The following is a 27,389-nucleotide window of genomic DNA, read 5'->3' as shown; positions in this document are numbered from 1 at the left end:
CATGACGAAAAAATAAGAGAAATCAGGGCTCGCACAGAAAAATTTAAGTACTCGTTTTTCCCGCGCGCCGTTCCAAGAGTGGAACGGTAAAGAGACAGCATGAAGGTGGTTCATTGAAACCTCTGCCAAGTACTTAATTGTGAATAGCAGAGTAATCACGTAGATGTAGCTGAAGATGTAGAAGCAAGTATAAGACTGCGGCTCGTTGACATGATGCGGAGTTTGCCTACAAAAGACTTATCGTAACACGCTCATATGACCTTTAGGGTAATGTTCGAGGATTCTGCCGTTGGTTAAGTTAAGAAATTGATAACACGGATACTAAAAGTGCAAAAGTGGAGCAGCACGAATAGTAGCAGACTTTGCTACCTGCTGGAAAACATTTGAGTAATACTCGTGTTATCAGGCTATCACTCGAAGAAGTATGTCTGCTTGTGAAACTTACGCAGGAAATTTCCAGGAGCTAGTTTTAAGAAACAAACGTAAGAATGCCATTTCCCAATTAATTGTTAAGGTTAGACTAATTCTGACACAGTAGTATAAAGGAACTTATTTCTGGCTGCTCCCCATTTGGCTTGTGGAACAGAGATAAGCCTTAATATATGCCCAATGAGAGTTCAATGCCACCCATCTCTCAGTGATTTGTAGAATATTCGTGGCTTTGAAAAAGAAAGTGAGATACTGTTAAGATAAAATAAATGTCGTGTGGCTAGGGCCTCCCGTCGGGTAGACCGTTCGCCTTGTGCAAGTATTTTGAGTTGATGTCACTTTCGGCGACTTGCGTGTCGATGGGGATGAGATGATGATGATTAGGACAACACAACACCCAGTCCATGAGCAGAGAAAATCTCCGACCCAGCCGGGAATCGAACCCGGGCCCGTTGGTAGGACATCCCGTCGCGCTGACCACCCAGCGACCGGGGGCGGATACTATTAAGATAATAAATTATGAAATAACTGTTTTCATAAATCATAATTTGGATATTGTATTTCCTGGCATTTCTGTGCTTGCAGAGAAAGAAAATGGAAATAAATTCGGAAGAATTTTCACAAAACCCAAATGTTTATGTCTCACACAGGTCTGAATCCATGCATGTCCATTCTTCAATCGCTGCACAACATCGCTCAGTTTTAAAGTGATACGAAGTAATACCAGATTAACATTTCGATTTAATTGGTGAATAGTGTGTCGTGGACCTTTTACAGCATACTTAAAACAAGGTTGCGATTCAAACCGTACTACTTGATCCATCAATGGCTAATCAGTGCGCAAATAAGCGATGGCGCAAAATAATATCACGTATGAATACTTGGAACGGAATAAAACATTCAGTGCCTTTTTTCTTCACGCACAGGCGGAAACATTTCACCAGACAACAGGACGTGGTTATATGCTGTGGCAGCGCCAAACGCAGCCTCTAGCCATTATCAGCTTTTATTAAGTGTTTCACTGCTATATGTGCTAGACTTAACGACTGACGATTAAAAACTTACCTGTTTCTTATTTGTGAATCGCAGTGACAGGCGTCGCCTGTACCAAAAAGCAGTGGCGCCGAGCACGTGCTACACCGCACGCAGCTGTCACCATTCGTTGCGCCACTCCTGGTAATTACCTCTGCAGGCGTACACCCCCAGTGCACGAACCGGCTCTAATGGAGCGCCGAGCGCCTGCCTACTCGTTTCTGCGACCTACCGTTCGTCACCACAGTTTCTCCGCGGTCTTCGCCGTTGCGTAACTATTCCCCGACCTAACATACATCGCCAGGCCATAGTCGGCACCAGTCGGTAATTAAGGAAGTGAGGCACGCCTAGTGTATGTGCAATTGCAAGAGCTGCATCAACATCCAAAAGGCGAAGTTCAGTTTACATTGCACTTTCTGGGAACTGTTGCCGAAATAATGGGCATGTGATTAGTGAAACTGAACAGTTCAAATATCTAGGTGTTCAGACAGGTAGTAAACTGTCGTGGAAAACAAAGTTTCAGGATCTTGTTAAAAGTCTTAATGCTGCCATTTTTACTGTTCGAACGGTATCTGGAGTGAGTGATCGTTCGACAAAAAATTAATATATTTTGCTTATTGTCATTCGCTTATGTCGTATGGTATTTTACACTACTGGCCATTAAAATTGCTACAGCAAGAAGAAATGCAGATGATAAACGGGTATTCATTGGACAAATATATTATACTAGAACTGACATGTGATTACATTTTCACGCAATTTGGGTGCATAGATCCTGAGAAATCAGTACCCAGAACAACCACCTCTGGCCGTAATAGCGGCCTTGATACGCCTGGGCATCGAGTCAAACAGAGCTTGGATGACGCGTACAGGTACAGCTGCCCATGCAGCTTCAACAAGATACCACGATACCACAGTTCAGCTACAGTAGTGACTGTCTAATGTAACGAGCCAGTTGCTCGGCCACCATTGACCAGACGTTTTCAATTGGTGAGAGATCTGGAGAATGTGCAGACCAGGGCAGCAGTCGAACATTTTCTGTATCCAGTAAGGCCCGTACAGGACCTGCAACATGCGGTCGTCCATTATCCTGCTGAAATGTAGGGTTCCGCAGGGATCGAATGAAGGGTATGGCCAAGGATCGTAACACATCTGAAATGTAGCGGCCATTGGTCAAAGTGCCGACAATGCGAACAAGATGTGACCGGATGAATCTGTAAACAGAACATCTACATCTACATCTACATTTATACTCCGCAAGCCACCCAACGGTGTGTGGCGGAGGGCACTTTACGTGCCACTGTCATTACCTCCCTTTCCTGTTCCAGTCGCGTATGGTTCGCGGGAAGAACGACTGTCTGAAAGCCTCCGTGCGCGCTCTAATCTCTCTAATTTTACATTCGTGATCTCCTCGGGAGGTATAAGTAGGGGGAAGCAATACATTCGATACCTCATCCAGAAACGCACCCTCTCGAAACCTGGCGAGCAAGCTACACCGCGATGCAGAGCGCCTCTCTTGCAGAGTCTGCCACTTGAGTTTGTCAAACATCTCCGTAACGCTATCACGGTTACCAAATAACCCTGTGACGAAACGCGCCGCTCTTCTTTGGATCTTCTCTATTTCCTCCTTCAACCCGATCTGGTACGGATCCCACACTGATGAGCGATACTCAAGTATAGGTCGAACGAGTGTTTTGTAAGCCACCGCCTTTGTTGATGGACTACATTTTCTAAGGACTCTCCCAATGAATCTCAACCTGGTACCCGCCTTACCAACAATAAATTTTATATGATCATTCCACTTCAAATCGTTCCGCATGCATACTCCCAGATATTTTACAGAAGTAACTGCTACCAGTGTTTGTTCCGCTATCATATAATCATACAATAAAGGATCCTTCTTTCTATGTATTCGCAATACATTACATTTGTCTATGTTAAGGGTCAGTTGCCACTCCCTGCACCAAGTGCCTATCCGCTGCAGGTCTTCCTGCATTTCGCTACAATTTTCTAATGCTGCAACTTCTCTGTATACTACAGCATCATCCGCGAAAAGCCGCATGGAACTTCCGACACTATCTACTAGGTCATTTATATATATTGTGAAAAGCAATGGTCCCATAACACTCCCCTGTGGCACGCCAGAGGTTACTTTAACGTCTGTAGACGTCTCTCCATTGATAACAACATGCTGTCTTCTGTTTGCTAAAAACTCTTCAATCCAGCCACACAGCTGGTCTGATATTCCGTAGGCTCTTACTTTGTTTATCAGGCGACAGTGCGGAACTGTATCGAACGCCTTCCGGAAGTCAAGAAAAATAGCATCTACCTGGGAGCCTGTATCTAATATTTTCTGGGTCTCATGAACAAATAAAGCGAGTTGGGTCTCACACGATCGCTGTTTCCGGAATCCATGTTGGTTCCTACATAGTAGATTCTGGGTTTCCAAAAACGACATGATACTCGAGCAAAAAACATGTTCTAAAATTCTACAACACATCGACGTCAGAGATATAGGTCTATAGTTTTGCGCATCTGCTCGACGACCCTTCTTGAAGACTGGGACTACCTTTGCTCTTTTCCAATCATTTGGAACCTTCCGTTTCTCTAGAGACTTGCGGTACACGGCTGTTAGAAGGGAGGCAAGTTCTGGAGAATGTGCAGGCCAGGGCACCTGGATTCATCCGAAAAAATGACGTTTTGCCATTCGTGAACCCAGGTTCGTCGTTGAGTACACCATCGCAGACGCTCCTGTCTGTGATGGAGCATCAAGGGTAACCGCAGCCATGGTCTCCGAGCTGATAGTCCATGTTGCTGCAAACGTCGTCGAACAGTTCGTGCTGATGCTTGTTGTCTTGCAAACGTCCCCATCTGTTGACTCAGGGATCGAGACGTGGCTGCACGATCCGTGATAGCCATGCGGATAAGATGCCTGTCATACCTGTCATATAGACTGCTAGTGATACGAGGCCGTTGGTATCCACCACGGCATTCCGTATTACCCTCCTGAACCCACCGATTCCATATTCTGCTAACAGTCATTGGAACTCGACCAGCGCGAGCTGCAATGTCGCGATAAGATAAACGGTAATCGCGATAGGCTACAATCCGCCCTATATCAAAGTGGGAAACGTGATGGTACGCATTTCTCCTCCTTACATGAGGCATCACGACATCATTTCACAAGGCAACCCCGGTCAACTGCTGTTTGTGTATGAGAAATCGGTTGGAAACTTTCCTCATGTCAGCACGTTGTAGGTGTCGCCACCAGCGTCAACCTTGTGTGAATGCTCTGAAAAGCTAATCATTTGCATATCACATCATCTTCTTCCTGTCGGTTATGTTTCTCGTCTGTAGCACGTCATCTTCGCGGTGCAGCAATTTTAATGGCCAGTGGTGTATTTTGGGGTAACCCTTCCCATTCCAAAAGGATATTTTTGGCTCAGAAACGGACGGTTCGGGCAATAAGTGGTGTAATTTCGCAAGCGGTTTTCGACCCCTGTTACTAGTCTGGATATTTTGACACTGGCCTCTCAATATACAGGGTATTTGGTGGGGGGGGGGGGGGGGGGTCAATATTTTACACAGTGGTAATATAAGAAATTCTGAAAAAAAATGTTATATGAACATAGGTCCGCAAGTGCTTCGTTAGGGAGATATGGGTATTGAAATGCACATTAATGCTGCAAAACTGATCTGCACAACATGAACGTATACGCAATACAACTGGACCGTAGCGTGACTTTCTCGGAAACAATGTTACGCAGAAGTACAGTTATGTTATACATTTTTACATAATGTTTATTTACTTTGCACTTAGTGCATAATGCATTACAATATGCGTGTTACATGCATTCAGTTGAAAAAGACGTAACACCTCTTTTACAAACGGCTCTAACACTTCTCGTACAGATGTTGTACAGTTCACAGAATAGGTTTGAATATCTCATCACGAACGTCAATGCACTTTTGAGTTCTAGCGATAACATGTTTTGTTGCTTGTTCAGTTGCCTGTGGTTGATTCCTAATCAATTCAACAGCTTCCATGATGCGACGAAGGAGCTCATCTCGAGTATTTACCTTCACTGTGTGCATCTCTGATTTCATCCAAAGCCATGAACAGAAATCTGAAGGCGTAAGGTCAGGAGATCTTGGAGGCCAGTTAATAGCACCGCCATGGCCAATCCAGCGATTAGGGTAGGTCCTGTTAAGATGGTCCCTCACACGTAAGGTAGCATGTGGAGGGGCACACTCATTTTGAAAGTACATTTCAGTTCGCTTGGCTAATGGAACGTCTTCCAATAGATCCACAAATGAATTTTCTAAAAAATGCAGGTACCTCTCTCCCGTCAGTCGCTGATTGATAATAAATGGACCTATCAAAAGGTTACCGATCATGCCGCACCAAACACTTATTGCAAAACGAACTTGGAAATTTCTACTTACTAAAGCGTGAGTCTTTTCCCGTGACCATCGATGATTATTGCGTGCGTTGTTTATTCCATGTCGTGAAAATTGGGCTTCGTCAGTGAATAGTACGTATGGAAGCAAATGAGTATTCTCAATTACCCAGTCACAGAATTGAAGTCGCTGGGCATTGTCGCCGACGTGGAGATTTTGGACACGCTGTATGTGAAATGAATACAGGTTTTCCGCATGTAATGTTTCCCATACACGTGTCTGTGGAACATTCATACGCAGGGAAATTCTTCGTTTGTTCGTACCGGGACTTCGCTCAACACTTGCGATAATTTCTACCTGTTCTTGCAAAGTTTGTTGACGTGCACTCTCGGACGAAGAGTCTGTTGCATGCAAAGTGATAAACACTTCGGTAAACATCCAGTGATCAGGCAATCGTCTAGTCGGAAAGCGCCTGTGGTATTCTTCTCTTGGCCGGCCGTGGTGGCCGTGCGGTTCTAGACGCTCCAGTCCGGAGCCGCGCTGTTGCTACGGTCGCAGGTTCGAATCCTGCCTCGGGCATGGGTGTATGTGATGTCCTTAGGTTAGTTAGGTTTAAGTAGTTCTACGTTCTAGGGGACTGATGACCACAGCAGTTGAGTCCCATAGTGCTCAGAGCCATTTGAACCATTTTTATTCTTCTCTTGCAGCGGTAGCACTACCTTCGCAGAAGCCATAAACAAACACCATATCTGTGTATTCCTCATTACTGTTGACGTGTGGCATTGTTAGCAGCGCTTGTACGTACACAGTTAACACCATACACTACACAGATAACCGATCCGTCGCCGATACACTACACATTGCAGCTTACACGGCACAACTGCGCAAACAACGTGTGATTGTACTACATACTACGTAGGTCACATAACCATAATACGTGGTAGGTTGCATAGCGTAAACATGGCATGTACCCATGCATTGTTTGCAAGAAAATCACATTTCGGTCCAGTTATATTGCGTATACGTTCACGTTGTGCACATCAATTTTGCAGAATTGAAGTTCCTTTCAGTACCCATATCTCCCTAACGAAGCAGTTGCGGACCTATGTTCATATAACATTTTTGTTCAGAATTGTTTTTACTATCACTGTGTGAAATATTGACTTTTTTCCCCAAACACCCTGTATATACTCTTTACTGTCGTTTCTTGTTAACAATATCAAGTTATTCCCAAGAATAAGCAGCTTCCACTCAGTTAACACTCGGCAGAAATCCAACCTGTATTTGGATCGGACTTCCTTAACTCCTGGGCAGAAAGGTGTTCAGTATACTGCTGCATCCATTTTCAATAAGCTACCAACAGAATTCAAAAATCTTACCAGTAATCCACGCGCTTTCAAATAGAAACTGAAGAGTTTCCTGCTGGGTCACTCCTATTCTGTTGAGGAGTTCCTTGAAAAATTAATCTGATTCGTATGTTATATTGTTGATTGCGTTTACTTAAACTTACGGTTTGACTTTTTTTCGGGTTCATCAGCATCTTATTTTTATCTGTTTTATTACTTTTATATTGAAGTTTCATGTACTGACATGTTCCATGACCTTGGAGATTTGCTCCTCAATTTCGTCCTACGGAAATTGACGTGCAAATAAAAAAATAAAAAAATAAGTGAAAAGTGAAATATTGAATGGAAAGTTCTGTGTGCTGTGAAAGAATCTGAATCGTCTCCAAGACATTATGGGAACTCACGTTATCATTCTCTGCTACTTCTAACCTCTCGGGATGCGAAACTAATGCTACATCCAATATGCAAGCGGGCTGTATTCGTGTCTCGAATACTGTCGACAGCTTACAAATTTAGCGCCGCCAACTGAAGTGAAAAGGGTACTACTTTCCAGCACATGATCTTATTGCCTTTCGAAGGGGCAATTTCAGCATCTCATTATAAATATATGTTGTGTTTGGTGTAGAAGTGCAAATATTTCTATTGATGTCTGAGGACAGTCTGCTGAACAACATTACATCAGTATTCATTTTCAAACTAATAATTATAACCATTTGAGTAGTATGTTTTAGATTGGTCACTATCTCCAAGTACTCATGGCAAAGTGAGTCATTAATGTTTATTTTCCCCTGGACAGCAGGGCAAATATTGAAGTGTAGATACGTGGATGCAAAACGGGTAGTCTGTACTGACAGGCGCGGTCCATTTCGCGGCGCATTAACGACCTAACAGAAAACATGAGTTAGTAAATTTTGTGATGTGTTTATGGGAAGACTGTTGGACACAGAGAAAAAAACAACCAACAAACTCAAGTGGGTACATATTAAGGTGCCAATGATCACAATATTTGTATCTATACCCATAACACCCTATATATGTAAATAGAGGCCTTTCTATGGGTCGTCACGGCGCATTTTCTCTGGTGTTTACGCAGATATTTGCAGTTTAATTTTTGGCATCTGTAGCTGGAGTCAGCCCAAACAAATATTGCTCATCAAGTCTTTCACGTGACACCCAGTGCCGAGAGAAACCGTCGGTTTGTTTCTCGTTACGAGCAAAATGATTTTGAGAGCGGAATTTTACAGGCCCGTTAGGTTGGGCGGTCCTAAATTTGTCTATTGATATATTCTTTTTATCGATCTCTATTAACAGGGACAGTAAAGCACAACGGAAAACAAATGCTCCAGCAGCAGAAGCACATCCTAGGCGCACGTTTACTCCTACCAGCACGCAGCGGTACTAGTCAGTAACTATTGCTGGAGTTCTGGTTTTCTTCGTGTTTTCTGTCCCTATTAGTACATAACGATAAAACAGATATTGAAATGGATTAATTTGGGACCGCTTGATCGATTTGGCATGTAAAATGCCGTTTTAAAAATTATTTTGCTCGTAAGTGGAAATAAAACCATGTCGGCACTGGGCGTCGCATGAAAGACTTGATGAACAGTATTTTTTGGGCCCACTCCAGGTACACAATGTAAAAACGAAATTGCAAAATCTACCGAAACACCAGTAATATAAAAATGGTGTATATGATGTATGTTCCACATCTCCTCCTGAAGCACTTTACCAATATGAACCCAGCTATGTACGCAAATACTAATGTCAGACAACAAGCGCTGTGGGAGTAAACCACCTACTTATCAAAGTGTGAAAGTGCGTGTGTGTGTGTGTGTGTGTGTGTGTGTGTGTGTGTGTGTGTGTGTGTGTGTGTGTGTGAGTGAGTGGGGAGGGGGGGGGGGGGGGGAACGAAGCGTTGGCTGTGATGTGACACGTGAATTCCAAGACTTTATTCACCCAGCATTTGTAAATGAGAGCACTTACAGATTTTCAACAAACTTTCCACATAATTTCAAACCTTTATGATACAACCCCTGCAAAATGATGTACCATATGAGACATGAAGTCATAATTAATTACTTTTTTACTGCCAATTGTAATCATGACAAATTTTGCAGACAGTATTCACATATTCGTCGCTGTATCTACCTTTATTTATTTATTTATTGTTCCGTGGGACCAAATTAAGGAGAAGTCTCCATGGTCATGGAACGAGTCAATACATGAAATTATAACACGATATTAGAAACAGATAAAATGAAATATAAAAAAACGTATTCAGGTGACAAGTCGTAAATTTAAATAAAGAAAATCAACACTGTAACACTGGAATTTGCTTAATTTTATCTCTTCCAGGAGCTCCTCGACAGAATAGAAGGAGTGAGCCATGAGGAAACTCTTCAGTTTAGACTTAAAAGTGTTTGGGGTACTGCTAAGATTTTTGAGTTCTTGTGGTAGCTTATTGAAAATGGATGCAGCAGAATACTGCACTCCTTTCTGCACAAGAGTGAAGGAAGTGCATTCCACATGCAGATTGGATTTCTGCCTAGTATTAAATGAGTGAAAGCCGCTAGCTCTTGGGAATAGGCCAATATTGCTAACAACAAACGACATTAAAGAAAATATATATTGTGAGGGCAATGTCAGAATTCCGACTATTGAATAGGGGTCGACAAGAGGTTCTCGAACTTACACCACATATAGCTCGAACAGCCCGTTTTTGAGCCAAAAATACCCTTTTTGAATCAGAAGAATTACCCCAAAAAATAATACCATACGACATAAGCATATGGAAATATGCGAAGTAGACTACTTTTCGTGTTGAAGTGTCACTTATTTCAGATACTGTTCTAATGGTAAATAAAGCAGCATTTAGTTTCTGAACAAGATCCTGAACAAGGGCTTTCCACAACAGCTTACTATCTATCCGAATGCCTAGGAACTTGAACTGTTCCGTCTCGCTTATAATATGCCCATTCTGTCTGATCAAAATATCGGTTGTTGTTGAATTGTGAGTTAGAAACTGTAAAAACTGAGTCTTACTGTGATTTAGCATCAAATTATTTTCCGCAAGCCACGAACTTATTTCATGAACTACGTAATTTGATACTGTTTCAGTATTACACACAAGATCCTTCACTATCAAGCTGGTGTCATCAGCAAACAGAAATATTTTTGAATCACCTGTAATACTAGAAGGCAAATCATTTATATAAATAAGAAACAGCAGTGGCCCCAGCACCGACCCTTGGGGAACGCCCCACTTAACAGTGCCTCATTGGGACTGAACATCACTACCACTCTCAATATTGCGGAGAATTACCTTCTGCTTTCTGTTCTTAAAGTAAGAGGCGAACCAATTGTAAGCTACTCCCCTTACTCCATAATGGTCGAACTTCTGCAGTAATATTTTGTGGTCAACACAGTCGAAAGCCTTCGTTAAATCAAAGAAAACACCTAGCGTTCGCAACCTTTTATTTAATCCGTCCAAAACCTCACAGAGAAAAGAGAATATAGCATTTTCAGTTGTTAAACCATTTCTAAAACCAAACTGAACATTTGACAGCAAATTATGTGAATTTAAATGCTCCAGTAACCTTGTATATAAAACCTTCTCGATAACTTTAGCAAATACCGATGGCATAGAAATAGGTCTATAATTGTCAACATTATCCCTGTCTCCCTTTTCACAAAGTGGCTTCACTACCGAGTACTTTAATCGGTCAGGAAACCGACCACTCCTAAAGGAAAAGTTACAGATATGGCTAAGTACTGGGCTAACATACATAGAACAATACTTCAGTATTCTGCTAGGTACACCGTCATATCCATGAGAGTTCTTGGTCTTTAGTGATTTAATTATTAACTCAATCTCCCTTTTGTCAGTATCATGGAGGAGCATTTCAGGTAACAGTCTCGGAACACTTCTTTCTAAGAGCGCTATATGATTCCCTGTTGGGACTAGGTTTCTATTTAGTTCACCTGCTATATTCAGAAAGTGATTATTAAATACTGTACATATATGCGACTTATCAGTAACACGGACATTCCCACTACGCACTGATTCTATATCCTCGACCTGTCTCTGCAGACCAGCCACTTCCTTTACGACTGACCGTATGGTTTTAATTTTATCCTGAGACGTAGCTATTCTATCTGCATACCACATACTTTTTGCCTTCCTAATAACGTTTTTAAGCACCTTACAATACTGTTTGTAATGGGCTGCTGCATTTAGATTGTGACTGTTTCTAACGTTTTGATATAATTGCCACTTTGTTCTACAAGATATTCTTATCCCTCTAGTCAGCCACCCAGGCTGCCTGTTTGTGCTAGTACCCTGTTTTGAACGTTCTAACGGAAGGCAAGTTTCAAAGAGCACGAGAAAAGTCTTGAGAAAAACATTGTATTTATCGTCTACTGTATCAGCGCTATAAACATCTTGCCACTCTTGTTCCTTGATAAGGTTTACAAAGGTCTCTACAGCAACTGGATCAGCTTTCCTAAAGAGCTGATGACTGTATTTAACACGTGTTGCAGCACAAAAATCTTTTAGAGTTAAAATTTGTGCATCATGATCTGAAAGGCCATTCACCTTTTTGCTAACAGAATGCCCTTCTAGTAACGAGGAATGAACAAAAATGTTGTCTATGGTTGTTCTACTGTTCCCTTGCACTCTCGTTGGAAAGAATACGGTTTGCATAGGATTATATGAATTAAGGAGGTCTACCAGCATCCTCTTCCTTGCACAATCACTTACACAATTAATATTGAAGTCACCACATATAACTAACTTTTTGTATTTCCTATAAAGTGAACCAAGAACCTCCTCTAGCTTTAGCAAAATTGTTGTGAAATCGGAGTCTGGGGATCTACAAACAACAACAGTTAGAAGTTTAGCTCCGTTAAATTTAACCACATCTGCACAACATTCAAACACCTTTTCAGTGCAGTACTTTGAAACATCAATTGACTCAAATGGGATGCCGTTTTTCAAATACATGGCTACTCCCCCACAACGCAAAGAGCTCCCCGAAAAGCTGCCAGCCAACCTGTATCCTGGTAAAGGAAGCCTCTGAATTATCTCTTTATTTAAGAAGTGTTCAGATATACCAATAATTTCAGAGTCAACATCTATAAGCAGTTAACTAACTTTATCTCTAATACCTTGTATATTTTGATGAAATATACTAATTCCCTCATTACTCGGATACCTAAGCTTTGTCAAAAGTGGTTCCTTTGTTATAGAGACTTCCCTTAAGCAGGAATACCTATCAGCTGACTTCAATCTAAAAAAGGTGCAGCTCTAACACCCACTGCTGCAGGAATTTTCCCATGAGTGATCCCACCAACCCCACCTATGCTGTCATCTATAAGCTTTGCCAACCTCCCCTTCCCATACCTGTTGAGGTGCAGGCCATGTCTAGTGAAACCCGTCCTGCTGATAGACTTCACCGACACCACTGAAATGTGACCCACGCTTTCTGTCATCAGCGCACCCCCAAGTCTCATGTTATTACGCCTGACGGCTGTATGAAGATGAGGCCGATCGTGACGCTGAAACAGTTCCACTAAATGCACATTCGTGTTGCCAGTCTGAGTGGCTATCTTTTCCAGGTCACCATCTATGTCATACTCCCCATCCCTATCAATACTATTACCAGCCCCACCCACAATCACTACCTGATCCTCTTTAGTAAAATCCCTACATAACCCCCCTATGTTAACAGTCACCTGAGCCAATCCTGCATTAGGCTTCATAATGCTGGTGACCTGGTACTCAAATGGCTCTGAGCACTATGGGACTTAACATCTTAGGTCATCAGTCCCCTAGAACTGAGAACTACTTAAACCTAACTAACCTAAGGACACCACACACATCCATGCCCGAGGCAGGATTCGAACCTGCGACCGTAGCAGTCCCGCGGTTCCGGACTGTAGCGCCCAGAACCGCACGGCCACCGTGGCCGGCGACCTGGTACTCACTCCCCAGCACTTCCTGCAACTGCTGGCCTACACTTTCGCCGTGAGAACTACCTAACAGCAGAACCTTCTTCTTCCTCTTCGACTTTGCAACTGTTCAAGCCACCGTAACTACTGAGGTCTGCTGCATACTTCCTACATCTACAGCTGCTAGAGATTCTTCTAGGCTAGGCTCTGACAGTTGGTCATGTCTATTGTAAACACCAGTAGTAAAACTATCTGAAAATCTTCTTCTCCTAGCAGATCTCTTGCCAACAGCCAGCCCCCATTCCCCAACCCCCTTCTCCCTCTCCTCATCCTATCTAGCTCCTCCTGTGCGTTTTTCAACTGCACCTGAAGGGCACAGATCTTACGCTCCTGCTCCTCTATCAACTTACTCTTGCTACATAACCTGCAGTTCCAGGAGAGGATCTCACCAGAATGCCCACTGGCTTCCCCACTGCATTCTCCCCAGTGAAAATACTTCGAACAAGTCTGATACCGCAATCCACTACTCACGAACCTACGGCAAAGCCCACACTTCTCACTCACGGTAAAATTTTACTTTTTCTAAGTTCCGCTACTACAATAAAAAGATGTTAAAAACCTGACTACAATAAACACAAACTTACTCTACAAGGGAAATAACTACTATTATTAACAGTATTAATAAACAACAAATGTGAATAAAACAAAAGACTAATACAGAAAGAGAATCAAACGTCTAATGACACAGTAACGAAGCTGAAAGCAGTTCCCAAAAGATTCTTCTGAAATTATTTCACCAGAAAACACAAAAAACTCCGGTAGAAGACTACTAAAGTTCCTAAATAAACCACTATACACAAACAATTAATTAGTACTTAGCTTTCGATGCGCCGCTACAGCTGCAACTGGTCAGCGCGGAATGTAAACACAGGTAAGAGGTTACGTTGCTCGATACGAAACACTCACAAATATCAGGTCACAACACAAGAAAGGCAGAGGTGAATGAAGAAACCACTAATAAGTCACTTATATAGTAAATATTATCACAAAAACCGTTAAAATATGTATCTGAAACCTAAAAATATATAAAAACTTGGAGAGCGATCTCACACGCAGTCACTCGCTTATGACGTCACACCCAATACAGTTTCATTGTATGCCGCATAGTTCCAGAGATATGACGTCATAAACAATGATTTGCTGGAACCTGCCGTTTCATGCATGACGTTTAAATTTATTTCCTTGCTACTAACACCATGGGCAATAAATTTCGCAGACGATATCCACACACCTCGCTAAATGCACCTACAAAATTATTTCACTGTATGACGCTTGGGTCAGGAGATATCATGTCATAAACGTTAAGCACAAGGCCAGACTCTGCGTAGTGTGGCTATGGACGCACGGCTACAAATAAATACCCGGGCAACACCCAGCTTCTCTCCTAGTATATATACAGGGTGAGTCAGCTTCCCCTACCCATGGGTTTTATGCATTGCGCAATGCCTTCAAATACCACACCCAAGATTTTCATAGTCTCTCCCTCTCTATAAGCAGACTATTAGTCCTATGCAAGAAATGAACAAGATCGTCGTGGTTTGGCGGGAAGAACACTAACGGGGCCTGCAGTTCCTCGCTTCAAATTCAGGATTTTTTCCTCATTCCATTGCCTCCAGGACAGACCCAGGTCCACTCAGCCTGCTGTCAAAATTCCCGGAAGGTTTGGGGGGATTTGGGGGGGGGGGGGGGGCAGGGTAAAAGACAGCCAGGGTGAGCGACACACCACCACACCCCCGCCTAATCCTGCAGCGATTAGAAGGGTTGCACGCTACACCCGCATTCCGTAGGAAGACAGTTCAAATCCCTGTACGACCATCCAGGTTCAGGTTTTCCGTGAGTTCTCTAAAACTCTCCAGGCCAGTGCCGGTAGGGTTCCTTTGAAAGTTTCCTTCCCCATCTTTTCGTAACCCGAGTGTGTGCTCCGTATCCTATGACCGCACTCTCGACCGGACATCAAAATCTGATGTTCCTTCCCTTCTTTTTTCCTTCGTTTCTTCCTTCCACATGCACTGAAGTCGACAGCCTGGTCACGGCCACGTGCCACAGACTGTGTTGCGCAGCAGCAGAAGAATGGAAGGATTACTTGATTAAGGGTGTTACTCTTATCAATATTTATTAGAAAAAGAAAACACTTAGCAAAGTAATTCTGAGGTACCACTCCCTAACTTAAACGCAATAAGCAAAGGCGTTGCCGCCGGTTACCAAAATTTAAAATGGAATTCAATTAAAACCTCTCAAATCGATTTCTTCAATTTACAATAAAACTTAGAGATTGCCTTCAGCAGTCTATTAAAAACTTGTCAAAGTTCCCCACAAGTAGCAAGTAGATATCGGGATTCCTGTTGACATGACTGTGGGCCCCAGCACCTTGTCCCAGCAGCAGTCATGGGTTCGGCCACCCGGTCACTGATATTCTCTATCCTCTCGGCACGAGAGCCACTGCCGCCGTGAATGTCCTGCGGCCTCCCACGCTGTCGCCACGGAATGCAGAATATCCTACTGGCATCGTCAGAGCGGTGCAGCGTCCATAACGGAGTATTAGCTATGTCAGTTATCACTGGAGGAGAAGAAGTCATCGTAGCCAAAGAAAGGTAGCACATCCCTCATTCATGTGACGATCATCCTGAACTATATTACATTCAGTTAATCGTAGCTATAAATGCCAATCACACGTCACGTTTCATACAGCAGGAGCGAAGTAACAGCATTACCTCAGCTATGCGTGTTTGCACATCTCAATACTATACATATTAGTAAAAGGCGTGTGCACTTCAATTACAGACTGGACAGGAAAAATTAAAATATTAGAATCGTGAAACGTGCCCTGTTGTTACTTTTCTGAAAAATATACAGTACCAAAAAAAGGTGACAGCTGTGCACTGTGGAGCCAGAGAGAATGAAAAAAAAGTGAGTTATACACTCTGCCTATAGATAACTATAAGCGAAGCAAATTTTAGTACTGATCACAATACTGTCGCACGTGACGACTGCTCAGACCGCAGTCATCACGCTGCGAGCCCCACATCGCCTGTGACCTTACTTAGTATAACCGTTCCCAACCTCGCACAATGCCTATTGTTCCGTCGCAGTAACGTAATCCATAACAACCACATGTTGATGACAATGAGATAATCTGTGTAACCCGTCACTGGTTCGTCGAATGGAAGATTTATTTATCTCTGATTGTGGGTACTGCATGCAATGTTATTTCTGTGGACGTAAAACTAAAAAGCTTTGTGCAATATGTCTTATAAGCAAGCAAAATTGTGTGCGATGGAACAGACACACCGTAGGCCAATAGATGTGTTAAAAATCGCTATAAAAGCACATAGAGCTTCATCTCCTGACAGTAGACAAACAAAAGCTGAATGAAACAAAACTAGCCTGAGGAGAGCGATTCCGGGGGCATTCAATGAATTGCAAACTAAAATACTGCCAACTGATCTTGCTGAAAATCTTACGAACTTTTGGTCGTATGTAAAGTCTTTAAACGGATCGAAATCGTCTTTTCAGTCGTTCACAAACGGAAGATGACAAAGAGAAGATCGAAATGCTGAATTAGGTCCTCCGAAACTGTTTCACCGCGGTAGACAGTAACACGGTTCCTCCTTTCAATCATCGATCGAATGCCGAAACGGCAGATATTGAGAAAGCTATCGCGGGATTGAAAATCAACTACAACTGCGCAATAATGGAAAGGCAACTGGACAGAATAAGATACCCGTGAGCTTCTACAGCGACGATGCGAAACAACTTATTCCCCTTTTAGCAGTAGTTATCGCACGTCACTGGAGCGACGAAGAATACCTAGAATTGGAAAAAAATAAGTCATTTCAGTTTTCAAGAGGTCATTTGAGCCGGAAAATTATACTCGAAGATTTATATCGATGACATCAATCTGTTCTACAATTATGAAATATGTTTGGTGGTCACGCATCATGACGTTTTTTGCAGAACGAAAATCTGCTCTATGAAAATCAACATGGAATCCGCAGAGATCTTGCGAAGCTGAGGTCATTCCGTACGCCCAACAGATCCAGAGCGCCGTAGAGCTCAACACGTCATTTACAACGCAACAAAATCGACAGATGTACAGGTAGTTTCAAGAGTAACAGAGTGTGAAAGGACTGGTACTTCGAGGGTTGTCCAGAAAGTAAGTTCCGATCGGTCGCGAAATGGAAACTACTGGGAAAATCCGGTAAAGATTTGCACAGATGTGTTCGGCCCGTCGATCGTGTCGCGTCGCTCTTTTCAGTTTTAAGTGAACACCTGAGCACGTAAAGATGCGTAGGGAATAGCGTGTCCCGCCAAGTATGAGGGCCTGGTAAGAGATTTCGCCTGTGTCTTGCAGCCCACATAATACAACTGCCGAGCAGTTCCTTCTTCATGCCAATGGTTCAAATGGCCCTGAGCACTATAGGACTTAACTACTGAGGTCATGAGTCCCCTAGAATTTAGAACTACTTAAACTTAACTAACCTAAGGACATCACACACATCCATGCCCAGCCAGGATTCGAACCTGCGACCGTATCGGTCGCGCTGTTCCAGACTGAAGCGCCTAGAACCGCTCGGCCACTCCGGCTGGCTTCATGCCAATTCTCGGCCGTCCTCTGCAGGGGCAATGAAGACGCTCCTGCAATATTTCCGATGAGAAGTGTTTGATCACCCACAATACAGTCCGTAATTGGTTCCCCCTGTTTCTCATCTCTGCTCACAAGAACCGCTGGCTATGAAGACATAATTTTCCCACATACAACGAGCTGCAGAACAGTGCAGATAACTGGCCGAAAGCATAGGCGGCTGCTTTATATGATGGAGATATTGGAAAGTTCATACAACACTATGACAAACCTCTAAGCTGGAGCGGCGACTATGTAGAGAAGCAGGTGGAAGGTGTACCTAACTGTTGAAAATAAAACGTTGCTGGTTTTCACTGTGGTTTCCATACCGCGACCGATCGGAACTTACTTTCTGGACAACCCTCGTATTTCCGATTCGTATTAATTGTCTATTGGATAACGTTGGAAGCCCCACAAGACAATTCGTGGACGCTGCTATTGTCTACAGACAGATTGCAACACCAGAAGTTGGCGAAATGCAGGAAGACCCGCAGAGGGTCGAAGGTTGGTTCAGGGACTGGCAGCTGGCCCTGAACGTAAATTAGTGTAGCGTATTGCGGATACATAACAGAAGGTCACTACTGTACGCTACTGACGACAAATCACTGGAAACCGTAACTGCCGTAAAATACCTTTGAGTAACCATTCGAAGTGACCTAAAATGGAACGATCACACAAACCAAACAGCAGGAAAAAGCAGATACAGAGTGAGACTCACTGGGAGAAATTGAAGGAAATATAATTCATCCACGAAAGAAGTGGCTTACAAAATACTCGTACGACCGATTTTTAAGTATTGCTCATCAGTCTTGGGACCCTTACTATGTTGAATTAATAGAAGAGAGAGAAGATCCAAAGAAGAGCGGCGCGTTTCACCACGTGGTCGTTTACTAGACGCAGGCGCATTATGGAGATGCTGAGCAAATAGCAGTGATAGGCGCTAAAGGAGTGGCGTTGTACTTTGTGGAGAAATTTACTGTTAACATTTCGAGAGCGTTCGCCTGAGAGTCCGACGACGTATTACTTCCTCCGACAGACGTCTCGCGGAATGATCACGACGAGAAAATCAGAAGAAATAAAACATACCCATCTTGGCCCAGAACCATTCTTCTGAGTCGTCATTTTTGAATGGAAGAGCAAAGGAGGGAAAGAATAATAGTAACAGAAGTACCCACGCCTACGCACCCTAACGTGGCTACCAGGTGGTTACTCTTAAAGTGCAGCTTCTCACAAAGGTGGGCCGTAATTATCGTATGGCAGTGAAACTTCGTAGAAATTCTGGCGTGTTAATGCGGAACCAAAAAAACGTAACAAAAAAAATTAGTTCCATTTCCGGCCAACAGGTGCAAATCTGGCACTGTGAACGCAAGAAAGACCTATAGAAATATTTCCATATGTAACGGATTAAGAACGAGACATGGAGAGAAATGGTGAAACAAGTGATTAGAGAACAATATTGATGTAATTATTAACCTGTGCGTACACAGTTTGTTCAATGTGAGTATCGGGAACATCGACAATAGGCTGTACAGCGCCAGATTTGCACCCGGTGGTCAAAAATGGAACTGATTTTTTCCCAATGTGAATCGGCTCCGCATTAACGCTTTAGAATACCTACCAAGTTTCACTGCCATATGATAATTACAGCCCACACTGTTTCTCTGTGAGTAGCTGCATTTTAATTGTAGGCATCTGGTAGTTTATAAAGATATCTTCAGATAGCAGCATACATTTCTCCTGCAATTGTACGTGTCTCCTCTGTATCATTAAAATGATTATAGTTCATGTAAATGCAATGAAAATTACAGGCTGGCTCTGAGCACTATGGGACTTAACATCTATGGTCATCAGTCCCCTAGAACTTAGAACTACTTAAACCTAACTAACCTAAGGACATCACACAACACCCAGTCATCACGAGGCAGAGAAAATCCCTAACCCCGCTGGGAATCGAACCCGGGAACCCGGGTGCGGGAAGCGAGAACGCTACCGCACGACCACGAGCTGCGGACTGAAAATTACAGGGAAAAATAACTTTTTCTGAAATAACAAAGGATATGTTTAGCCTTTCGCACAATATGTTGAATTTCGATAAATTCAAAGTACGTGCAACGCTTTTAAGGCCTGTACTGACATAACGCGTCCAGGCCCACACGGAGTTCCGCGACGTTTAGTCGGTGCCGCGGCAGCTGCCTCATAGTGGAAGCGGTCAAAACGCTTCATTAGCGGTTTGCATGTGTTGAGCTGTTGTTTGGCGGTAAAAGGTTTGGATGCGTGACACAGGGAGCGATATCCAAATGTGAGCAATCTGGCCTGATTATGCAGTGCGATTTCATTTCATACTTCTGTTGTTAAAAATTTTGTTCAGAAGTGCTTAGTTTAGATAATGCCGAGCTACTTCTTGTAACAGCGCTACAAATTAATATGAAGAATAGATACTTTGGGTGCATGAAAAGCACACGGGTTAAAAAATTGCTCACCCCCAGGTGACAGCACGCTAGTCCCATGTAACACCGCTTCTAGGCACGGTACAGCCTTAATTTGGTGAGGAAGAGAGTCCACGAGTTTCTTCAGGTATGCCGTATCCAGCAAGAGCCGGCACTGCTGATTGGACCACGAAGAGTAACCCAGCAGAGCAGATGCTAACAGTTCCGCATCACTCGCTGTTTCCAATAGTTGCTGATAATTCATATGAGAAAAATATCGAAAGTCTTAACAGGCAATCGTGATACAATGGGGTGCGTGAGTGTTCGTCAGACCAGGAACGTTTATTTGCTTCTCTGTGGACGCCAAATCTTCATATACATCTGCATCTACATACTCACGTTTTACCACTACCAGTCATTTCCTATCCCAGACCAGCCACAAGGGTAGCGAGCCTAATTTCTCATGCCATCGCGTTTTCTACGTTAAATATACGATGGTGGCAGCAGAATCTTTCTGCAGTCAGCTCCAAATGCCGGTTCTCTAAATTTTCTGAATAATGCTCTGTTAGAAGAACGTCGTCTTCCCTCTAGGGATTCCCATTTGAGGTCACAAAGCATCTCCGTAATACTCTCACGTTGATCGGACCTAGCTGCGTGGTATAGGGCGCCTGGCCATGGTTAGCGCGGCTCACACCGTCGGAGGTTCGAGTCCTCCATCGGGCATGTGTGTGTGTGTGTGTGTGTGTGTGTGTGTGTGTGTGCTGTCCTTACCGTTTGTTAGATTCAGTAGTGTGTAAGCCTAGGTACCGATGACGTCAGCAGTTTGGTCCCATAGCACCTTACCACCATCCACCCATCGAACCTACCGGTAGCAAATGTAGCAGCACCCCTCTGAATTGCTTTGATGACTTCCTTTAATTCGACCTTGTGGGGGTCCCAAATACGCGAGTATTATTCAAGAGAGAGTCGCACTAGTGTTCTGTACGCAGTCTCCTTTATAGGTGAGCTTCACTTTTTTAAAAGATGCCCAATAAAACGAAGTCGATCATTCAGCTTCTCTACTACTGTCTTTACATGCTCGTTCTATTTCATACCGCTTTGCAACGTTACGCCTAGACATTTAATGGGCGTGACTGTCATACAGCACACCATCAGAACTGTTTTCGAACATTAGAAGACTGTTCTTCCTAGTCATCTTAGCCGGCCGCTGTGGCCGAGTGGTTTTAGGCGCTTCAGTCCGAAACCACACGGCTGCTACGGTCGCAGGTTCGAATCCTGCCTCGGGCATGGATGTGTTTGATGTCCTTAGGTTAGTTAGGTTTAAGTAGTTCTAAGTCTAGGGGACTGATGAATTCAGATATTAAGTCCCATAGTGCTTAGAGCCATTTGAGGAACCTACTCACCTTAAATTTGCTTACATGTAGAGCAAACTGCCATTCTTCACGCCAAATAAACACTCTAAGACGTTGTCTAAGGTGTCACAATTACGACACCTTCACGTATACTTCAGGGTCATCAGCAAACAGTCGCAGATTGGTGCTCATCCTAGTCTTCATATCACTGTACATAAAGAGAACAAGAGTGTCCCTATCACATTCCCATAGGGCACTCCTTCTGTGGGGCACTCTTGACGACATGCTTGTATCTGACAAACTCTGGCCAGCGAAAAAAATGGTTCAAATGGCTCTGAGCACTATGGGAATAACATCTGAGGTCATCAGTCCCCTAGCACTTAGAACTACTTAAACCTAACAAAAGACATCACATACATCCATGCCTGAGGCAGGATTCGGACCTGCGACCGTAGCGGTCGCGCGGTTACAGACTGAAGCGCCTAGAACCGCTCGACCACACCTCTCGCCACCGAGAACAAGGTACTGGTTTCTATTATTTAAGAGGACTTCGAGCCACTCGCATATCTGGGAACCTATTTGGTATCCTCGGACCGTCGTAAATGATCTGCGGTTATCTTACGTGTGTTAGCAGCATAAACATGAACATGTAAAAGAATGGGTAATTCTTCATCCACGAGAGTGATGAAATGAACATCAAGGGACAAGTTCATGGCAGCCTGAGTGAGTAGAGCCGGCACTCTAACAAAACATCTCTGGCTTCAACTACATCCTCCACATAATGCAGGTCAAGTGCCTTATTCCACTGTCACTTAACTCGATGCTTTGCATCGTGTGAAAAGAGGAAAAACTGCGACTCGTCAGAGTACACCACATACCTACAGTCAGCTATTGTTCAGTCCCTCGATGTTTGTTCCATTAAAGACGTACAGTTTTGTGTGCCGCTGAGAGCAAAGGCCTTTTGCGAGATGCCAGACTCGAAACGTCCCTGGTATGCATTTCCCTTTGCAGTGTTCTCTCGGAAAGTGGAGCTCACTGACAGCAGCAGTTTCTGACGGGTCACAAACTTATTGCTATTGACAGGGAGTGACACCCGTTACGGCTGCTGTCGGTTTGCATCTTTTTACTATCAGTGTTCTCAGCCCGTGCTACGCCACTGTGAGTGGGGCATCATTCCTCGCACACGCACAGGACGATTCACGTTGTTACACGGCGTGGTCACGGACACGTCCCAACACGATAGCTCCGTTCTGCCGTTCTCTCACGTGTCGACGTCGACCAATCATATTTCCCTGATTTCATACAACCGACCGGCACGTACCCACCGACCTACTCCATAGCATACTAGCGGTCGAGGACCACACGACTATCTATAACGCTTCAAAATGAGAAATATTCCCTTTTTAAGGGGAACCGATTGTGACTGTATTTCCTATGGTTGGTAATCATTTCTCGTTCGGTCTGGAACCGCACGACCGCTGCGGTCGCAGGTTCGAATCCTGCCTCGGGCATGGATGTGTGTGATGTCCTTAGGTTAGTTAGGTTTAAGTAGTTCTAAGTCTAGGCGACTGATGACCTCAGATGTCAAGTCCCATAGTGCTTAGAGCCATTTGAACCATTTCTCGTTCACTATTAGCTGAAATCAAAGCATATTTGAAATATACGTAAGACGTCATATCATCTTCAAAATGTATTATTTATATGGTAATAGCATTTTTATCAAAGTAGAAATTCGCAGAAAAGAATGTGACATAAAAATTGGTAATTAAAGATAATAATTCCTAAATATATGACACACCTTTTATTTTATTGCCATAATTCTACTACATTTTTATAAAAGAGATGTAATAAAATTCTGCACCAAGTTTTATTGGGACAGATGTATTGTTTTGAGAGAAAATTGTACCTAAATCTAAAAATTTCGTACTTTCAGGAAAACGCAATTAATGTTTTTGATACAGTCTACAACCAAAGTTAAAACACCTCAGGTCCGTAGTTGTCTACTCTGCGGGTTTCTGTGCTTCAGCTTACGTTTGGAGGCGCTATTTTGAATTCTGGCCTCTTTCGTCACTTGTTGGGCACTTTTCTCAGCCTCCCTTTCCCGCAGCCCGGGTTCTATGCTCATATCACTGAAAACTCTCAGCCTGCTGACTGACCCTTCATTGAAACACAACACTGCGTCCATGACACACGTTTTCATGATTTTGAGGCCCACAAATACTGTTTCAGAAAATAGTCCCCACATACATTTATTGAAACTTCCGTTTTAATTTTGAGTTTTCTCGTGGGCGTATTTAGCATACAAGTTTCCGGTGACAGTTATTGAACTATATGAAATAGAACCGTCACAACTCCTGAGCGATTTATGTTAGGACGTTCAAACTGCACGGCTGGCCGCAGGGCATGATGGGAATTAGTATGCGCATGCATGGTTTGGTTTAGCGACGAAACCCACTTTCACTTGGATGTGTTCGTCAATAAGCAAACTGACGCATTTTGGGGACTGAGAATACGAATTTCTCGATCGAGAAGTTTCCTCAACCTCAACAGGTGACTGCATGGTGTGCAATATCCAGTCACGGAATGATCAGTGCGGTATTGCTTGATGGTACGGTGACTACCGAACGGTACCTGAAGGTTTTGGAAGATGATTTCATGCCCATTATCCAAAGTGAGCTTGATTTCGACAAGATGTGGTTCATGCAAGACGGAGCTCGACCCCATCGAGGGAGGAGAGTGCGTAATGTCCTGGAGGAGCTCTTTGGGGACTGCATTGTGTCTCTGAGATAGCCAGAGGCCACTGGCTTGGGCCTCGATTGGCCGCCATACTCTCCAGATCTGAACTCATGCAACTCCTTTTTGTGGGGCTTTATTAAAGACAAGCTGTACAGCATAACCCCAGAACCATTCCTGAGCTGAAAACGGCCATTCCGGAGGTCATCGACAGCGTCGATCCTCTGACACTTCAGTAGTCATTCAGAATATCGCTATTCTTCTGCGCCACATAATTGGCAATGATGGTAGGCATACAGAGCATGTCATAACCTAAATCCGAATATCTGTAGTGACGTTTACGTGTTGAATAAAGTGCGTGCCCGCCGTAGTTTGTAAGTTATTTACGTTTTTTCATACAGTTCAGTATTTGCCAACCTGTGAGTCTCCACAGACAGGTCTTACAGCATCTGCTGTTGACGTTGATGGGAGATGGTTGTGGCCCTATACATCACCAGATATTTACACCATAATTCGAGGTCCTTTGGGCAGAGACAACGACAGGGGTCCTGATCTGTAGCAATCCTGTGAAAGATGATGACCCACGGAGCATTTCTCAGTTCTTCTAAATCATTAAATTTTCTGGCCTTACTTGTGATCTGTACGGATAAAATATAACTACAACGACAATGTTACGTTTTGAAATTAAGCATCTGCTTCAAATCACTACCACGAGTAAAACGTAAAGTGAATTGGTGTTCAGTTGCTACTAGAGTTATACTTTAACAAATGTAAGCGTCTAAGGTTCTTAGTTTTGGTACACTACATAAATGACGTATTAAATAATAAGTTTGGTAGCATTGGAAGGGAAAGGAACATAAATAAATCTTTAAGAGAGAAATTGGGAGTCGAAGACATCTCTTTGTTTCTTTTTTTTTTTTTTTTTATTTGGACATAACTAGAAACGCTCATCATTCAATGTTAGTCCACTGTGTATTTTATATCCTTTAAGTAATAAAAATTATTGATCACGTAAGTTTTGCGTTTTTATATAACCAAAGCAATTACTTCTGACACAAGTACAGTTTACATGCAATAACATAAAAAAATACATATAACTGTTGTTGTTATTTTGTATTCAATAGAACGTTCTGCATCATGATGAAAGGCATGAGTTTCCAGTTACTACTGATAAAGGTGAAAGTTGTTTACGAATAACAGAAACATGTTTTATATAACTTTGACGATGTACTGAAACAATGTTTGATAAACAGGGCGTTTCAAAAAGAATATACGTATTTTGAATGTATATATTTATTAAACTTTAAGACATACGAATATGAAACATTACACACATATTTACGAACCTCTCGAGTTCCGATTACAGATGTTCAATATGTCCTCCATCAGCGACACGAAGAACTACGTTGGAAAGCAGTTTGAATTCGCGCAACATTTTCTTCAGGAACACGAGGGCGGGTAGGACTCTTTCCCTTAAATACACATCCAGTATCTAGAAACTGTCGATACCATCAGCGAATGTTCCACCCACTGGGAGGATCAGTTTGGTACCTCAACCTGAAACATCTTTGCACTGTAATCACAGAATTTCACTTCGCAAACTCGAGAGCATAAAATGATTTCTGTTGCGGGGTACCCATTTTAAACATATGACGGTTACCAAGCAAAACAGAAGAAAACTGACATCTAGCGGCTATTAATATAAACTAGATTATGTATTTGTTTCTCCAATAGCTAAGCCGAGGTGCAGCGATCGATAGTTTGGACAAAATAATACTTTGTAATACGAATATTCTTTTTTAAACACCCTGTACTTTTGTTTTACTTTTTTAACCTTTCTGTTGAGGAAACTGCTTTTTCTTGCACTATATGATAAATCTGTATTTTTTATTTTTTACTACACCATCCCTCTGTTTCACGTTACAAACCAACAATTTTCGAGTAAAACTATAATTTAACATTGATAGTTTAAATTTTGTTATAAATACGATTTAGTTATGACAGTCTACGGTAGCCTACAGTAGTTTTAAAACTCTAGCTGTTACCTACACTTGCTTTTCACCGTGGTAACCAACTTTAAAAGCAATAGCTGAGGAATATATAAAACAAAGTCTGTTGCAGCCGAGATAAACACAGCTGAACTGACGGGAGGGAGTGTGTCGTTGTCTAGAGAATGCTCTCTCTTTCCTGTCGATATGGGCCAAACATACAAATTCCATACATGTTCTTAGTTGCTGATGAGTTTTCCGAGCTGTATGGCCGTGGCCGAGGGAACTTTTCGGTCCCTAACGTTTCGTCCAGAACTGCACTGGGCATCTTCGGAGGTGGTCCTGACGACCGAGTCTTACCGAGGACAGGAATGAGGCAAGATTCAGCGTCAAGAGGATCATCTCCGATGCCCAGCGCAGATCTGGACTAAATGTCAGGAACCGAAAAGTTTCCTCGAGCACGGCCATATAGCCCGGACGACTCATTAGCAACTACGACATCCGGTGGTCAAGCCTTCACTGTATGGTCATACACGTTCTTGATCAGGAGGGAGTGGAGTGTAACTTGATACAATAAAAAGTATCGTTATTTCGCCAGATATTCACTTACTGATGCTGTTAAAGGAGTGAGTGAATTTCTGTGAGGTGAGCCTGCGTTACAGCGCGGCACTGTGCGGCGTGTTGCAGGTGTGAGCCGCTGTGAACCACGGGCGCGTGCCGACCCGCCCCCGCCCGCCGCCCGCTCCCCATGCGGACATCGCTGCAGCTGCACAGGATAGGCAGAGCACCCCGCAAAAAGAAGACCACCAGCCCCCCGCGCCCCCTTCTGCGTCGCGCCGCGTGCCCACCGCTGCCCTGAGATGGCTGACGGACGCAGGAAGCTGTCGCTCATGGTGCCGCTGCGCAAAGCCAGCATCGTGAGTACCGCTCTCTCGTCTCCTCTGTATCTGGTGTGTGAGCCAGCGAGCGTACGTGTATGTGTGTGTGTGTGTGTGTGTGTGTGTGTGTGTGTGTGTTCTAACAGGAGAGCTGCTGTACTCCTCACAGGCAGC

At 43.4% G+C, this 27,389-nt stretch overlaps 1 protein-coding gene across 2 annotated transcripts in view; it reads left to right on the top strand.

Moving 5' to 3' along the window:
• LOC124612475 (band 3 anion transport protein) overlaps nucleotides 1-27,389 on the top strand; it is an 860,143-nt gene that overhangs the window by 258,376 nt on the left and 574,378 nt on the right. For both annotated transcript variants that reach the window (XM_047140708.1, XM_047140709.1), the window contains one exon: nucleotides 27,025-27,254. In XM_047140708.1, coding sequence (XP_046996664.1) covers nucleotides 27,198-27,254 — 57 coding nt within the window. In that variant the 5' untranslated portion in view covers nucleotides 27,025-27,197. The remainder of the gene's footprint in view (nucleotides 1-27,024; nucleotides 27,255-27,389) is intronic.

This window comes from Schistocerca americana, chromosome 4, assembly GCF_021461395.2.
Source record: "Schistocerca americana isolate TAMUIC-IGC-003095 chromosome 4, iqSchAmer2.1, whole genome shotgun sequence".
In the NCBI taxonomy this organism is placed as follows: domain Eukaryota; kingdom Metazoa; phylum Arthropoda; class Insecta; order Orthoptera; family Acrididae; genus Schistocerca; species Schistocerca americana.
This window is presented reverse-complemented; position numbering and strand designations above follow the sequence as displayed.